A 17,368-nucleotide genomic window follows, 5' to 3' on the forward strand; every position below is an offset into this window, starting at 1 on the left:
TAGCACTTGATTGGTGCTCGGTATGTGTTGGGACGTACTTGATTTGCAGAAACTGGTATTAGACCCTCTGCACCTTCTACATAGTACACTGGGTACTATGTTTCATACTCAAATGACAAGTCTACTTCCTTGGCTTGTAATTGATGTATTGGAACTGCCTCAGGAGCTGGGTTTAGCGCTCTTGAATATGGTCTTGGATTTGGATTCCTGAGTAGTTGTGGGACTTGTGTCTAAACGGGTAGAAGATTTAGCCTCGGAGCTGGGGGCACTTGTGCAAGTGTTGTTCATAATGACCACCAATGATGCAGATATGGCACCAAAACCTTGGTGGTGGATTTGCTTGTGTAGTGATCCTGGCTCTTAGGACCGGGCACTCATTTGCTGTATGATTGGCCATGCAATGTGGATACCAGACATTTTCTCACCGTGGATATGTCTGAGTTGGCAGCTGAGACAAGTGAAGTTTTTGTTCCATGGCCTGCATCATGTCTTCTTTCAACCTCATGGTCATGGCCTCTAGGCGATCTTCATTTGATGTTTCGACAGTGTCCTTAAATTTACCCTTTTTTGAGTGCTTATCTCGTGTACTAGATCTGCCATCATCACTACTAGTGTCTGAGTCGGTCATGCCATCCTCGATGTCAATGGCTGTCACATGAACAGCATTGAATGTTTCATAGCTGCTTATCTTTTTCATATCCTTTTGGATTTTCTTTCTTAGTCCTGCAATGAACCATGCCATGAGGTACTTTGCATCTTGGTGTGGGTCACATTTAGCGATTAATCTTTTCTTCTTACCCAGGTACGTGCTTACATCTTCTCGTTGGCCTTGTTCGATCTTGCTTAGTTGGAGAGCAGGATCATCTTGTAGCCTCTCCGTTTGAAAGCATCATTTGAATTCTGTTTGAAGTAGGTCCCATGTGGCGTGCTCTTCCACTAGAAGGTTTAGGTACCATTCAGACGCTTCATCAGTTAAGGCCATGGGAAACTAAGCCACCTTTGTTTCATGGGGATTTATCTCCACCTGCTCGGCATGCAGCATCAAAATGTTGGAGGAATCGGGCTGTATCTACCCTACCATTATATTTGGAAAGTTCCAGTTTTCCCAAGGGACGTCGGCCTTGATTGTTATTATTTCTTTGATTAAAGAAATTGCTAGCCTCTTCATCGAGCTCAATATCCCCATCATTATCGCGATGACGTCTAGCCATGTTGGGGCGTGGAGGAGTTAAAGGGAGTGATTGAATCTCAGGGGGTGATTTGGGGTAAAGGATTGGCAGGGGCGGTGGTTGCAGCGGAGTTGAATGCGAATTTGGCGAGCGTTGGAGTCAGAGATGTTGGCCAGAACATAGCTGCATGCAAATTGGGCGAGATTTGCAAAGGGTGTCTCTGCCATAAGTGCGGGTGTGGATGAAGTTTTGTGGTGAGGGTTAGAGTGGTGTTAGTTTGTGTAGGGACGGTCATGTTAATAATGTCCCTAAGATTATCCTACGTTTGTAGGGAACTGTGTTGGTGCAGACGGATCATTAATCGAAGGTCACAGCGTGAAGATACGAGCGAATTTGTGCAAAATGAGGCCCACACGGGGGCACGAATGAGCTAGTGCTAGGGATGCAGAAATGGTGTCCAATGGGCTGGAAAAATACCCCGTAGCATGATTTTTCCTTGTGTGAAATTTGGGTTCAAATAGGGTTCAATTTGGGTCCCAAACGGAGGAGTTACAAGGGGTTAAAGAAGGGGTAAAATTTGCTTTTTTTTGGGGGGGGTCCTAAGGGTGGTGTGAATGGACTTTAAGTCCAACTGAGGGATCGGAACCAAGTGAATCTAGTTAAGTTAACTAATCTATATCCTCCCAATTACTGTGACTGGGAGGTTAACCTAACTAAGTGTACTAACTATAGTTAGATACTAACTGAAGGTTAGTTAACCTAACCTACCTGTTAGTAACTAACTTAAGGTGAACCTAACCTTAGTTAGACTAAGCTAACCTAGGTTAAACTAACCTAACCTAGGTTTGACTAACCTAACCTAGGTTAATCTAACCTAGGGTTAGGTTAGATTATTTATTTATTATTATTATCTTTTTGTTACTGTTTTTGGGGGGAGGGAGGGGGTTGTTGTGGCGGCGGCAGCCGGGGGGGGGGGGGTTTGCTCGGCGGCGACAGGGGGGGTGCAAGGGACGGGAGGGGAGAAGAACGGGGGCGGAGGGGGGGGTGCAGGGGACGGGAGGGGAGAGGGGACGGGGGCAGAGGGGTGTAGTGTGGGGGGGAGAGGGGACGGGGGCGGGGGTGGTCGCGACGGCGGGGTGGAAGGGAGGGGACGTGGGCACGGTGGGATTAGGGTGGTGGTCGATGGAGAGGGAGGAGTGTCTTGTGTAGGGCTCGGAATGAGGAAGAGGATGGAGGCAAGATGTGAAAGATGAAGAATGAGGGGGTGGAGTGGGTTTTGTTAGGAAATGGGTTTAGGTTTAGGGTTAAACCCTAAACTCTTCCTGAGCCATAACTTTTTATGGATAGTCCGGTTTGCTCTTCTGCAAAAAAGGTGAAATGATTGAAATCGCAAGCTCTACACATTCATGTCCACTACCTAGCCTGATTGTTTATCAAGTGGCTTCTTTTTAAGAAATAAAGAAAATTTATTAAGGTAGTAACCCAAGGTTGATGCTTGGGGTTGATAGATTTGGCTAGAAATGGAAAAAATTTTACTTTCCTTGCCCTTGAGTGTTATGTTCGTGAAAGTTCGAAGTAGTTTGTTTTTTACACATACCTGCATATGTTTACTCGTTACTTGAGATGCTAGTCTCCCCGACAATGAAGCCAAATGTTGGCTCTTTCCTACGGCTTCCATAGGAAGAGCATGGTATTCTCAGTATGCAGGGTTCCGAGGATTTTTGTCACCTACAGATATATTCGGATTGTCAATTGTAGCATATGTGTAGCTTAGGACCTTGAGTCGTGTTCTGGTGAGAGACGTAAGCTTAAGTATGGTAAGCAAACATAGTGCATGCATGTGTAATGGGAACGTGTATCATCATGGTTGAGGTAATCAAGGCTTTCGCCTTCATTGGGGTTGTAGGGTTTAGGAGGAGTTTAAAGGTTAGGAGGAGGTTCCAAGGTTTAGAAGAGATTCCAGGGTTAGAAGGAGGTTCTAAGGTTTAGAAGGAGGTTCCAGAGTTTAGAAAAGGTTTTAGAGTTTAGAAGGAGGTTCCAGAGTTTAGAAGAGGTTCCAAGGTTTAAAAGGAGGTTTCAGAGTTTAGAAGGATGTTCCAGAGTTTAGAAGAGGTTCCAAGGTTTAGAGAAGGGAGAACGGAGGAGCAGAGAGGAGGAGGAGGAGGAGGGAGGAGGAAGAAAAAGAGGGAGGAGGACAATGGAGGAGGAGGAGGGAGGAGGAGAGGGAGAGGATGGGTTGCAAGGTTGGAGGAGAGGGGAGAAGGAGTTGCAAGGTTAGGACATGCTTTTGGATGTGGAGTGCAAGGAAGCATGGACACTTGAGACAATTGCTTGGAATACCAAAGTAGAACTCAACCCAATGCCCCAAAGAGTGTGGGCTTCATTCCATTATGGGGTATTTATACAAGTTGGGGAGCTTCTCTCTCTGCATGTAGGAATTGTAACACATTCTCTCTCTACATGTAGAACTTGCATATAGAAGTTGCATATAGAACTTGCATGTAGGAGTTGCATGTAGAACTCGCATGTAGAACTTGCATGTAGAAGTCGTATGTAGAACTTGCATGTAGAAGTCGCATGTAGAACTTGCATGTAGAAGTCGTATGTAGAACTTGCATGTAGAAGTCGTATGTAGAACTTGCATGTAGAACATGCAAGTTGGATTTCTAAGAGGGATTATTTCTAGCCTTATGCAAGTACAAGCGGAGCTTTGCCGCTACTCTACACACATATTTTGTTCTACCTCAGTCCATGTTAGCATAGAGACAAGACATTTTGAAAGGAGTCAACCCTGTGGCCACCTTAAATGATGTGCGATAAGCCCATAGTGCCACCTTCTCATCCCAATCCGTGCGGTTCTCATTCACCAACAGCAATATAATCTGCTTGAAAGTATGATTTGTAGACTCTGCCAATCCATTAGCCTGTGGATAGTAGGGGGAAGACTTCTTGTGAATCACCATATAGAAAGAATTCATCCGCTTGATCTTTGACTTTGCCCATTTATCTGTGAACTCAACATTGGGGGGATTGGGATACCTAGAGCATACATCAGCGAACCTACTTGGATACTCTTTGTATGGAATAAAGCAATCTTTGTAGTTGTTAGCAACTATAGAGCGCATGAAGGCCATGATGTCCTTCCCTCGTGCATCCATCAAGATGCCTCCTCTCTGAGTAATGTCATAGAAGATCGTACCATGACCGTCTGGCATGTCTGCATCATCTGAATCATCCCCGCCCCCACCATTACCCCCCCAAAGCAATGTGCCATGCATCCCCAACTGCTCTCCCTACTACTACGCATGTTGCCCTGTTGTGATGAGCTAGTACACTGGCCACTCATATTTGGAGAAGGGACTCTCGACTACATGGGAGTACACTGGTAGCTTTGCGAGGCAAAAGGGCCTCTTGACCATAGGGGGGAGAAGGGGCTCTAGACCGCTGCAAGGGAGAAGGGAGTGCTGATGATCGGGGAGAAGGGACACGACCACAAGGGAGAAGGGACGCCTAATGATTGGGCAAAAGGGACGCGGCTCTATAGCCTGCTGGGTTGTCTCAACTCCACAAGAGTAATCTCAGCTGATGTGGGGTTGGGGTGGTTTCAAGTCCGTACTAGCGACTCTTGGGGGGTGTTTAGAGTACCCGTCATGTATGTGTCCCACTCCTCAGGAGTGGGAGGGTGCCCCAAAATGTTATATAGCTCCTGAAAGATGGCATCTTGAAGATCAGGTGAGGATGAAGAGCTTCCTGGCCACATGATGAACTGCAGAAAAGAAGAGAAGAAGATTTCCATCATGCATGCCCTCTTTCCATCATGCATGCAATTATTGGGGCAAAATAAAAAATAGGAAAAGGTAAGAGAGAAAAAGATAGCCTGACATTGAGCAAGCATTTACAGGCTCCTACATTCTTTGAATCAGAGTGACAAAAGTCTGTATCTACTTGCTCAATGTCAGGCTATTGAAGCTTCATGTGGGTGGAAAAGAGAGAAAGAAATAGAGGAAAAGAGAAGAAAAGAGAGGAAAAAAGATAGGAAAAGAGAGGGAAAAAGAGAGGAAAAGAGAGGGCAAAAGGGAGGGGAAAAGAGGGGAAAAGAGAGGAAAAAGAGGAGGAAAAAGAGAGAAAAAGAGAGCAGAAAAGAGAGAAAAAGAGAGAAGGAAAGAGAGGAGAAAAGAGAGGAAAAGAGAGGGGAAAAGAGAGGAAAAGAGAGGAGAAAAGAGGAGAAAAAAGACAGAACAAGAGAGGAGAAAAGAGAGAAAAGGGAGAAGGAAAGAGAGGAGAAAAGAGAGGAAAAGAGAGGGGGAAAGAAAGGAAAAGAGAAAAGGAAAGAGACTGAGAAAAAAGAGAGAAAAAGAGACGAAAAAAGAGAAGGAAAGAGAGGAGAAAAGAGAGGAAAAGAGAGGGGAAAAGAGAGGGGAAAAGAGAGGAAAAAAGAGGAAAAAAGAGGAAAAAAAGGAGAAAAGAGAGAGAAAAAGAGAGGAGAAAAGAGAGAAAAAGAGAGAAGGAAAGAGAGGAAAAGAGAGGGGAAAAGAGAGTAAAAGAGAGAAGGAAAGAGAGGAGAAAAAGGAGAGGAGAAAAGAGAGAAAAAGAGAGAAGGAAAGAGAGGAGAAAAGAGAGGAGATTGGATTTCCATCATGCATGCCCTCTTTCTTTATCTTGCCCTCATGCTTCAGTCCAATTTCCCTCTTTCTTTATCCCGCTCTCATGGAATCACTTATTTTGATCATTCATGCAATCCCTTATTTCCTCACGAATGCTTAAGGCATTGGAAATTCAACTTAAACATGCATTCAAGGAAAAGGAGAAAGGAAAGAGAAGGATGGGGAAGGGGAAGGGGAAGGGGAAAGGAGAAGGAGAAGGGGAAGGGAAGAAAGGGGAATGCAACAAAAGAAAACTGTCGGAGCGTGTCTATAGACACGTCTATCAGCATGTCTATAGGCGTGGCTGCCTATTTTCCCAAAAATTAGATGCACTGTTAGATGTATCTATAGACGCACTCTGCCAGATGCTTTTTCAAAAAAAGGTGAAAAGGACATATGCTGGACCCCAAAAAGAACAACACTAGTACCAAAAACATCCTTTCCCTGCCTACAACAAAGGACGAATCCAAAGAGAACAACTTCCAAAGAAGACCAACCGCCAAGAGACTTACCTTGGATAGAGGTATGGAAGCTTCTTGTCTTTGTTCAAAGCTACCTCTCCTTCTTCTCTTCCTTGTTCACCCTCTTCTCTTGTATGCTTGGGGATGAGTGTATAAGCCTAGAGATGAGTGTAGGTGCTTGGAGATGAGTGTGGATGCCTGGAGTTGTGTGTGTTAATAGGAAAGCAAGCCGTGCGATGCTAAAAGTATCGTAAACAAAGCAACTATGCTAAAAGTAGGTTAAAAAATCAGTTCGCAGTCCGTGCATGTAAAAGCGTGTCTATCAGTGCATCTACACTGTGTTTTAGACATGCCTATAGATGCGTTCCACAATATAGATGCGCTTTTAGATGCTATACAGAGTTTTGACATTTAAAGCTCATGCAAGAATACATTTTTTGGGTGGTTTATCTGTAGGATGACTTCATCTTCAACAAGTAGCTCCAGTGAGGATGAATCCCTCCGTATCCCATTGTGAAATGTGGTTGGAGCAAAAAATCAAATGTATGTGTGATCGATGTTGAGAAAACATGTATTGTGCATGTAGAATTACACTCAATCACATCTCAAAGTACAGAGAATGGGATGCGACCCTATCTCGGGTAAGTCTCAAAGCGTTGAGGTTGATTGAGATACCTATGGGTGTTCATGTGTTTGATATATGATCCTTTTTTAATTTGATACAGGATGCAATGCCACACCTGCATATGTTGCCCTATGCTCGTCGTGAGGAGGCAAAGCATCGGAGATATGAAGTGGGATCTTCAGGAGGTATCGTTACGGATGCATGGAGTAATGGTGATAGTAGCCCTCCACCCTCCCTCCACCATTACCTCATGAGGCCATGGAGGAGGAGGTGTTTGATGATATGGTGCGGGATTTATATGTCCATCAGTCCTCAAGTAGGGATGATAGCATGGAGCAGGATGATCTTTTTATTGCAGCACCGGCTCCACTATTTGAGGGGTGCACATTCTCTGTTCTACATGCATCCCTTGAGTTACTAAACTTACAGACCATCTATGGATAGAGCAATGCAAGTTGGAATGCATTACTTAAGTAAGCTTTAAAGTCTATTTTGCAATAAAACATGGTGAATTATGCTAGTGGGTCAATTACTCGGATACTTTTTCTCATTTATGGTCTTCATGTGCAGGCTATTGTGTAAAATTCTTCTAAGGGAGAATAAATTACCAACCTCAAGAGATATGGCAAGGCAACATGTGACCTCTCTTGGAGGATTGGATTACAAGCGCATCCATGCGTGCGTCAACGATTGCATTCCATTTCGTGGACCACATAAGGAGGCAAGAGAGTGTCCTACTTGTGGAGAGGCAAGATATAGAGCAGATCTCAAAACTTTGGATGTGCCTCATAAGTTTCTGTGACATTTTCCCATAATCCCTCGCATCCAACATATGTTCAAGTGCAAATCCATTGCAGAGCTCATGTAATGGAACTACTCCCATCGATCAACTGATGGGACGTGGAGAACTACCGCAGACACTCCTACATGGAAGCATATTGAAGACACATGGCCAAGCTTCAAGGAAGAACCTAGGAACTTGAGACTTGGATTGGGTATGGACGGTGTGAACCCATTTGGTCTCAAATGCTCCTCTTACAGTGTATGGCCAGTGATATTGGTGAATTATAATCTTCCACCCTCTATAGCGATTAAGAAAGGATAGGTTATGTTATCTCTTCTAATTCCAGTGAAACATAAAGTTAAAAATCGTGATGTTTATCTAGAGCCTTTGATTGATGAGCTAGAGGTACTTTTGAGACATATCGAGGTGCATGACGTGAGCAAGCATCCCTCGTCACGAGACTTCAACTACAAAGCAGTCTAGATGTGGACGATGCATGACTTCCTAGGCTATGGTGAGTTTTTCAAGTAAGCATTGAACTTTTAATTACAAGTAGGCAATCGATGTGGCGCCCTAAACCCATCTTACAGTGTATGGCCAGTGATATTGGTGAATTATAATCTTCCACCCTCTATAGCAATTAAGAAAGGATAGGTTATGTTATCTCTTCTAATTCCAGTGAAACATAAAGTAAAAAATCATGATGTTTATCTAGAGCCTTTGATTGATGAGCTAGAGGTACTTTTGAGACATATCGAGGTGCATGACGTGAGCACGCATCCCTCGTCATGAGACTTTAACTACAAAGTAGTCTAGATGTGGACGACCGATGCATGACTTCCTAGGCTATGGCGAGTTTTTAAGGTAAGCATTGAACTTTTAATTACGAGTAGGCAATCGATGTGGCACCCTAAACCCACGTTACTCTCTTAATTGCATCTATTGTGCAAGTATCACTACATCAAGTTACCATGCATGTCCTATTTGTGGTCCTTTACTAGTTGCCTCACCAGTAGATGCATTGAATAAGGTCATCTATGAGAATCACCATCGATTTCTTCCACCTGATCGTCCTAGATATGTCGCCCCTTGAAATGAAGTCCCCCCACAGTCACTCACTATAGGAGATTGGATGAGAATTTAGGACAGTTCAACGACTCCTCCACCACTTGGCATTAGCCAGCCATAAGGGTTTGTAACTATTGTGTGCTATATTGAATGGAAATAAAGATTGAATGCTAACACCATCTTTTGTGTAGATACTCCATCTTTTATCGGCTACCATATTGGTCTCACCTCAAGATCAATCACCTGCTTGATGCCATGCATATCTTCAAGAATGTGGAGTCTACCATTTGGGAACATTTGAATGGGACACGAGATTCGACCGCAGGCATACTATAGTACAATTGAGAAAATGTGTAGAGGCTTGGCTAATGGAGCCATGATAACATACATTATATACAACAATTACATAAGGAGAAAGACAAGATGATGCCCATCTTCCGCCTTCCTATTTGTCTACCCTTAGATGCTTAGTGGGGGTTTAAGACAATTGGTGGACATAACTCCATTCATAAGAAATTTCATCAATGAGTTGCCATGTGGAGAGATTTTGAAGGAAAGGAATCACTTGCCAACATCAATGCTTGCAAGCCGTGACAAGGCTCCACCTTTCTTTTTTTCTGTAAAGCTTTTATTGGCTTCGGGAAGGAAATTATGGAACCTCGAATCATGCAATAACAATGGTTATCGTTGTGAAACCAATGTTTCCATTAATTCTAGTGTCCACCGGTACAAACAATGAGAATCCTTTGTCTTTGGTTGGCCCTTTGCCTTTTATATACTCGCACCTCATTCGGACTCACACCTCATACGGCTTCATTGCCAACGCTGTCTGTCTGTCACCCGGAATCTCAACGGAAGAAAATGTCTCATTCAGGAGTCTTGTGCGTTCTAGTCGCCATCCTGTCATGTGCAGCTCTCGGTCTTGTTTCAGGTCATTTCAGCAACCTTGTTAAATTCTGTTTTTTCGTCTTCTTGCGATCACTTTAGTGAAGCAACTTTCTGGGTGCCTGCTTACGTGAACAGGCAATCTCGGGTGCGAAGACCTTCCACCTGAGTTTTGTGCCTTTGCGGTAACCTCGACGGGAGCGCGGTGCGTGCTGGAGAAGAACGTCATGACTAGCACGGACTTCAAACATGAATGCCAGGTAAATCGAGTACACACGTTACAAGGCACCAAATTAGTGCAAGCTGACGATTTGATGGTACATGCAGACATCAAGCGTGCGCACGGAGGACCAATTCAAGGAGTGGGTGGAGACGGACGAGTGCGTAAAATGGTGTGGGCTGGAGAGGATGGCGGTGGGTATGTCGTCCGATGCGGTGATGGAGGTAGGAACAATGGCAAGTCTGTGTTCGGCGTCCTGTCAAGACAACTGCCCCAATATCATGGACGTCTACGCCAAGCTGGTCGCCGCAGAAGGTTTCCTCTCTCCAATTTCGGCTGTTCACAGTTCTAGCCCTGATACTACTTAAACGGTTCGTCCTACTTTATCTTCGTTTCATGTCTCTTATTTTATTTTGTATGACGCAGGTGTATATTCTATGCCCGGGCTGTGCAACGTCGTACTGCGCAGAGGTCGTTCTGCTCGGGAGGCGCTGCCTAATCCTTTCCCAAGTGCACCCAAGAATAGACGGAGTGGTCGTTCTGCTCTGCGTTGGCCTTTTCCTTTCGCAGATGCACTCGAGAGTACACTCGACCCTTTGGCACTACCTGATGTTTTGGAGGGTGCACCTTCTCCGTAACATCTGTGAACACTTGATGCCAAGTAATCGCCTATATCCCGTGGGAAGACTATCGAACCCTGAACTCGGCAAGCCAAAGAAAAGGCTTTCCCTGCTTTACATTTTTGGTTTAGCCATTACAATGATGAGAGTGGCTTTCTCATTTGTTTTGGCTTTCCTCGCTTTTGTTTCAGCCATTAGCACTTGGGTGACACGTGGCTTATTCTCATTTAAGATTTCCTTATCTTGTTACGTGGGTGGCATGTGTCTTATTCTCCTTTAAGATTTCCTAATCTTGGTTTATGTTGGTCATGACCTAATCATTAGTTAAATAATATATGCGCAAGGTTCCTTGCTACATAACTATTGGAATAAAGATTTCCACTTGTTTATATATTGCTTACATGTATAGAGAGAGGGTGTGAGGTTCACATCAACATATCACATTTGTGTGAATGATGGAAATAAGTGATTGCATGAGAGTGGGTCTAAGAAAGAGAAAAATTAGACTGAAGCATGAGGGTGGGATAAAGAAAGAGGGCATGTATGATGGAGCATTCTTTTTCTCTCTTTTTTCTCCTCTTTGGTCCTCTCTTTTCCCCTCTCTTTTCCTCTATTTTCTCCTCTCTTTCCTTCTCTTTTTTCCTCTTTTTCTCTCTTATCCCTCTCTTTTTCTCTCTTTTTTCTCCTCTCTTTTCGTCTCTTTTCCTCTCTTAGCTCCTCTCTTTTTCTCTCTTTTGCGTCATCTCTTTTCCTCTCTTTTCTCCTCTCTTTCCTTCTCTTTTTTCCTCTCTTTTTCTCTCTTATCTCCTCTCTTTTTCTCTCTTTTTTGTCCTCTCTTTTCTCCTCTCTTTCCTTCTCTCTTTTTCTCTCTTTATCCTCACTTTTTCTCTCTTTTTCCTTCTCTCTTTTATCCTCTCTTTTTGTCTCTTTTTCCTCTCTTATCTCCTCTCTTTTTCTCTCTTTTTTCTCATCTCTTTTCCTCTCTTTTCTCCTCTCTTTTCCCCTCTTTTCCTCTCTTTTTCCCTCTCTTTTCCTCTCTTTTCTCCTCTCTTTCCTTCTCTCTTTTTCCCCACATGAAGCTTCAATAGCCTGACATTGAGCAAGTAGATACAGACTTTTGTCACTCTAATTCAAAGAATGCAGGAGCCTATAAATGCTTGCTAAATGTCAACCCCACGAACACAGGACGAGTGGTCACCTCACACCAACTGTTACAGTAGGGGTTGGTTATTTGGATAAATGGTCTAATTCATTTATGATGCTGATCAGTATGGTCAAAATACTTCCAAGAATGACGTTATATAGTAAAAGTCTTACTTGATTATAAAAATAACCGTATGCACGATGACCCCAAGGCACGTGCCTCCATGCCATTGGATAAAATTCTGAATAAACTCCATGCGCACAAGGCCAATGAAGAAGAGGCTTTACAACCCATGAAAGATATGAATATTTTAATACACTCAAGATCTTGGAATCAACTCTTTGGGTTCTACAAAAATTTATTTCAATCATTAATGACATGTTCTTTTGCAATGTAAATCCACTATTTTGCAAATGTTAAGTCCTACATGCTCTTTTCATATATACATGTTCTTTTTATTACAATTGTTAAGACATGACAAAGCATATGAACATCAATAAAAACTCCACTTTTTTAAAATGAGTAGCAATAAAATTTCCATTGTTGTTAATTATACTCTAGTAGTTCATTCAAGCCCACTCAAAATTATATCATACGCATTCAAGAGAAAAAGAATGGATGCTTGAAGTGTTTCTAATTACATTTCATTCAACTTGATCATGTGTAGCTTATTATATGTGGTGTTGGATGCTTCAAGTGTTTCTAATTACATTTCATTCAAGCCTACTCAAATAGCAACTCCTCATTCTGCACACTAATTGCATGGTATTCATAGCAATTTTTGTAAATGTTATGCTAGGCTTCTATTAATTCTAAGAAATATACGATGGAGCTAGAGCTATCATAAAGAAGAGCTTACACGTGAAAACCTGAAACCAAATGGATGGACTTAAGAAAAAGATGGTCACATACCATTCCCATTTTATCCGAGTACTTTTTGTGAATTCTTGTATGCTCTTTGCGCTTAGCCTCTGCCCTCCTCTCTTCAGAAACTGTCTTTCCCACATGTTCTATTGCTTGCGTAAGGTCTCCAATGTATTCAACCTATGAAATCAAGACCCTTGAGAAATAGTGAATGGATAGAATTAAAAATGCTAATCTTGCTAAATGAAAAGAATGAATACAATGAGAAATGTGAATACAATAAAAATGAGCACACCTGAAACACCAAACATGCAAGATATCCTCTTGTCAAAGGGTACCATTGTTTTTTCCCTTTTGAATCCCTTGTTAATGACTACACATTTTTCACTAGTCAAAGTACTAAGAAACAAGGTGGCATCATACTCACATATATTGTATGTGTTAACAAGAGTGTCTCGTACACTAGGTTTAATGATAGTATGCTCATTCAATCTGCACAAATAGACAAGGTTCAAATAGCATTCTAGTTAGTAGTTTCCATATCAAATCGTGCACGGCATCAAATAAAATATTTTAATGTACTTACGAATTCATTCTTTGCAATCCAGCAAGCAATGCAATCTTTGAAGTACAGTGAGGGTCCAGCACTGTGCACATCACCCTAATGTGTCTTGACTTAGTCTCCATGTAGGCCTCAGAAATCAATTGCATCCATGCAGTGGTACAATGATTGCCCTCCCATACATAAAACATCTTCTTACACATAAACTGCCACTCTTTTTTACTTGTAAGGTCCTTTTCAAATTCACCTTCAACTTCGCTCCACAATGGTGTCCATGTTTCTCTGACTTCATTTGTGACTTTTGTTTCCTCCCCATTTGAAGTGCGAAGAGAAACAATGAAAGCCCCTTTTTCAAGTAAGTAACCTTCATATTGAAAAGCACTTTTAAGTGTTGCCACATCAGACCTCAAACCATGTACACAAGCATATGGAATCATCCTACACAATGGTATTTGTGGACACTCATCGAAGCCAAGAAGTCTACATCTGCCAATGACATCACCTCCTCTTGCAATCTCCACCTCCATTTTTGCAAGATCGACATCTATCTCTTCAACCTCTTGTGGAAATGACCGCTCAATTTCTTCATCCATGCCTTGAATTGCAACACTATCCACTTTAAAAACCTCTCTTTTGTTCCCTACATTGTCATGGACAGATCCCTCACTCGGGGGGCACTCTCTTTTCCTTCTTTGTGCCCTTGCAGTAGTGGCAAGAGGAGGCTTTTTGTTTTCACAAAGATTCAAAACCCTCTTCTTGACCATGATTCCAAGACTGAAATCCACTAATAACAAAAAGCAATCCATGATGAAAAAACAATTAATCCGTTATTTTTCAAGCATTTGCTATATCAAGGAAGGCCAAAATTCACCTTTTTGCTTAAGACCCAACAAATGGCTCCAAGAGTAAGCATGAGCACAACACTGATATGCCCTCCTAAATCTGCATGAGGAACAACCTTTTGCACAGTGTATTAATACACTGTGCTAAAACCTGCAAATTGCCTTGTTTAATGACATCTAAAATCTTGCCTTCCTCAAGTGCAAATATGGAATTTTCATAGACAAATTGTTTCCTAAAACACATCATTCTTGCCAACAAATCACCTCAATGGAGAATTGATAAAATGCAAACTATAAAATCTTTATAGCAATGGTAGAACATTTGGAAAAAAGCAAGATTAAAAGGTTTTCAACCATGTATTAATATGTGTGCTCTACCAATGAAAAAAATGCGTTTAGAGCTTGCCTGAAAGGCCTTCATTCCAAACTTGTTACAATGGTACTTGATTTTATCTCCACGGCTCTAGTTGAGTTGGAGACGAAGATTTGATCAAAAAACTTTGTGATGTGTAAGGAAGTGGCAATTCAAAGAGTGATTTAATTAAAGAGGAAGTGATAATTCAAACTAAGAGGAAGTGATAATTCAAGCATAAACTACTTCCTCACATGCAAGGAAGTCATATCAGCTTGCTTTGATACGAGAGTTTGGCACCACGTATTAATACACAGTGCTCAAGCCATGAAAAAGCGAAGATATATGTCAGTTCCATGGATAAAGAGCTTGTAGAGAAGGCACTTTGGCACTTTGGATAAGGAGCTACCTAAAGCTTGAGGGTCTGCAAGCAATTTGCAAGGCAAAGACTTGAAGAAGCTTGTCTTCTATGAGTAGAGTAAGAACCAAAAGAGTTGCAGGGAATGGCCGATAAGAAATCCTTCACAAGCACGGATAGTACTACTATAAAGAGAACTGAGAAGTGAGTCGTAGTTAACATTGTGCCCGTGAGATAGAGAAAGACAGTGAAACTTGTAAGGGGAGAAGAGCAGCTGCGGAATACCTCGAGACACCACAAAGAGGCAAACAATGTACACACGCCAGCATTGAGCGGAGCTATCAAGGTAGAAACGACGGAACAAAGTATGAAAAAAACTGGAAGGTTTCAGAAGACGTTGCAAAGGAGGAGCTGATGTAGAGGTGGGTGAGAGACAGGACGGAGCCACGAGGTATGCCAACAAGAACGGCAAATGAGGAGCTTACCGAAAGAGGAGAGCTTGAAACAGGAAGGGTCACTTAGAGGCATAGTCTCTTTATAAAGAGACACGAAGCTTGGCCACTCCCAAGCTTGTAAGTCGATGCAGTTGTAGATGCGGTAGTCATAAGTGCTTTTGCAACCGAATAGGAAGAGCACTTGTTGGTCATCGACCGAACAAGAAGAGCACTTGCTTATGAAGAGCAAGCAAAGTATGGGAGAATCGGGTAAGCTTGGAGCAGTTGGAGGTGGCAAAGGGCTTGGACCCTCTCGTCATCAGAAGAAGAAGCAAAAGAAGAAGAGATTGGAATCCTCTTCTTCATCATCTTCTAAAATCAAGAAGAGGTCGCCTCTGCAGATGATCGTGACTATGGCGTGTCTTTGAAGACGGGCTCATGAATGATCATTTTGCAGGCTTTGAAGACTATGGCGCATCTTTGAAGATGGGCTTATGGCACTGCAGGAACTGTGTGGTGATGGCAATGCTCAAGCGTTGTTGTTGTAGAGAGCTGTGTGGTGATGGTGATGCTCAAGCGTTGCTGTTGTGAAATGGTGGTGGAGCGGCTCGTGAAGCACCTTATGAATGTGACATGGAGGAAGTCGCTATATGATCCAATCAAGAATTGCCTTCTGGATCTGGCTGGAGAGCTTGTTTGGGAGCTTTTGAGAGCCACTAAGGAGAATCTTCTTCATTGGGTGGAGCTTTCGATTCTTACGTTGCATGCGAGCTATAGAGCCGCATGCGAGGCTAGTGTTGGGCGCTAGTCGATGGCGAAGGTGCTTGCTAAAAAGAAGTGGGATTCTAGGAGGAAAAAGGAGGAGGGAGAAGAGCGAAGATGCTTGAGAGCAAGCTTGAAGCAAATGCTGAAGTGAAGATGGAACTGACAGTTTCAACATTGAACGTCAGTTTTCATTGAGTTAGGAGCATCAGATTTTCATGAAAACTGACAGATGGAGCATCAATTTTCATGAAAACTGACAAATGGCAGCCGCTTTAGATTATCAATAGCACTCAGTTAGTTCTTCCAGTTAGGCAGAACACTCGGTTAGGCATAATTACTAGAATGAAGTTAGAAGTTAGCTTGATGGAAAGCTAGATCATTATCATGATAGTTAGAAGGAGGTTAGAAGTTAGCGTGAAGTTAGAAGATCATAGTTTTGTTGATGGATAGTTACAAGTTAGCATGAAGTTAGAAGGTGGCATGATAATAGAAGTTAACATGAAGTTAGTTGTTCACACTATCGAGCTTCAATATCAACATCATCAGTTGGTAGCTCATTGCATGAGTTGTAGGAGTGGTGGGTGTGAAGATAGTGGGAGAGAAGGAAGGAGTCTCACTTGCGGCTTTCTCACATGCACAATGGGGGAATACACACAAATGTGGAGGCTGAAAACAGTTTTTCTCTTCTTAGTTGTGAAAGTCAAAAGAACTCTAGTACGAAGAAATAGAAGAACCCTATATGTGGGTCTCAAACCAAACTCAGCTAACTAAGGTGGCATACTAACTGAGCCACGAACTAGAGTACATAAGGATAGCTATCATCCAGCTATTATTCATGGGCGGTGTACCAACTGCATCTGCAGCTAACAAGTCGGTGACATAAATGCACAACAGTCACCCTGGCATATCACGAGTGGAGCTCGATATCTCAACACTCCCCCTCGAGCTCAATCCCAATTCCTGCACACCAAGCAGGTCTCTGAACTTGTGCAGCTTCTTTGTGCCCAATGCCTTCGTGAATATGTCAGCTACCTGATCCTCCGTGGTGACATAAACTAGATCAATAAGACCTAGTAAAACCTTCTCCCACACATAGTGATAATGCACCTCAATGTGCTTTGTTCTAGCATGATAGACTAGGTTATTTGCCAAGTGTATACTGCTCATGTTGTCACAATAAATGACAATTGGCCCATCTATAGACTAATGCATATCATAAAGTAGCTTATGCAACCAAGCTACCTCAGAGGCAGCCATCGTTGCACCCCTGTACTCAACCTCTATGCTCAGCAAGGCAACTGTAGGCTGTTTCTTGCTGCTCCAAGTGATTGCTGCACTCCCAAAAGAGAACACATATCCACTGGTAGATCGTCTATCAGAAATACTACCAGCCCAATCAGCATCAGTGTATCCATGCAACTGTATCTGAACCCCAGCCTCATAAAATAGTCCATACTGCAATGTGGACTTCACATACCTGAGTATGCATCTAGCCGCATCCAAATGCGGTTTCCTTGGAGCCTACATAAACTAACTTACCAATCCAACAACATAGCTCAAATCTGGCCTGGT

General features: G+C 42.7%; 1 protein-coding gene across 1 annotated transcript; it reads left to right on the forward strand.

Annotated features, from left to right (window-relative positions):
* The first annotated feature begins 9,611 nt into the window (after window positions 1–9,611).
* On the forward strand, window positions 9,612–10,493 carry LOC147886002 (uncharacterized). Its single transcript, XM_087396269.1, has 4 exons — window positions 9,612–9,681; window positions 9,774–9,895; window positions 9,963–10,170; window positions 10,282–10,493. Exons 1-4 carry the CDS (start codon window positions 9,612–9,614, stop codon window positions 10,491–10,493), a joined length of 612 nt encoding a protein of 203 aa, XP_087252395.1.
* Window positions 10,494–17,368: the final 6,875 nt, after the last annotated feature.

The sequence above is a fragment of the Dipteris shenzhenensis genome, chromosome 25 (genome assembly GCF_047967505.1).
Source record: "Dipteris shenzhenensis isolate YYH24624 ecotype China chromosome 25, Dip_SZ_1.0, whole genome shotgun sequence".
NCBI lineage: Eukaryota > Viridiplantae > Streptophyta > Polypodiopsida > Gleicheniales > Dipteridaceae > Dipteris > Dipteris shenzhenensis.

Bases quoted from the DNA above. Each gene is read 5' to 3' on its own strand.
- LOC147886002 (XM_087396269.1), top strand. From the start codon at position 9,612: ATGTCTCATTCAGGAGTCTTGTGCGTTCTAGTCGCCATCCTGTCATGT. The intron at 9,896-9,962 runs GTAAATCGAGTA...TGGTACATGCAG, and splicing joins ACTTCAAACATGAATGCCAG to ACATCAAGCGTGCGCACGGA. The intron at 10,171-10,281 runs GTTTCCTCTCTC...TGTATGACGCAG, and splicing joins CAAGCTGGTCGCCGCAGAAG to GTGTATATTCTATGCCCGGG.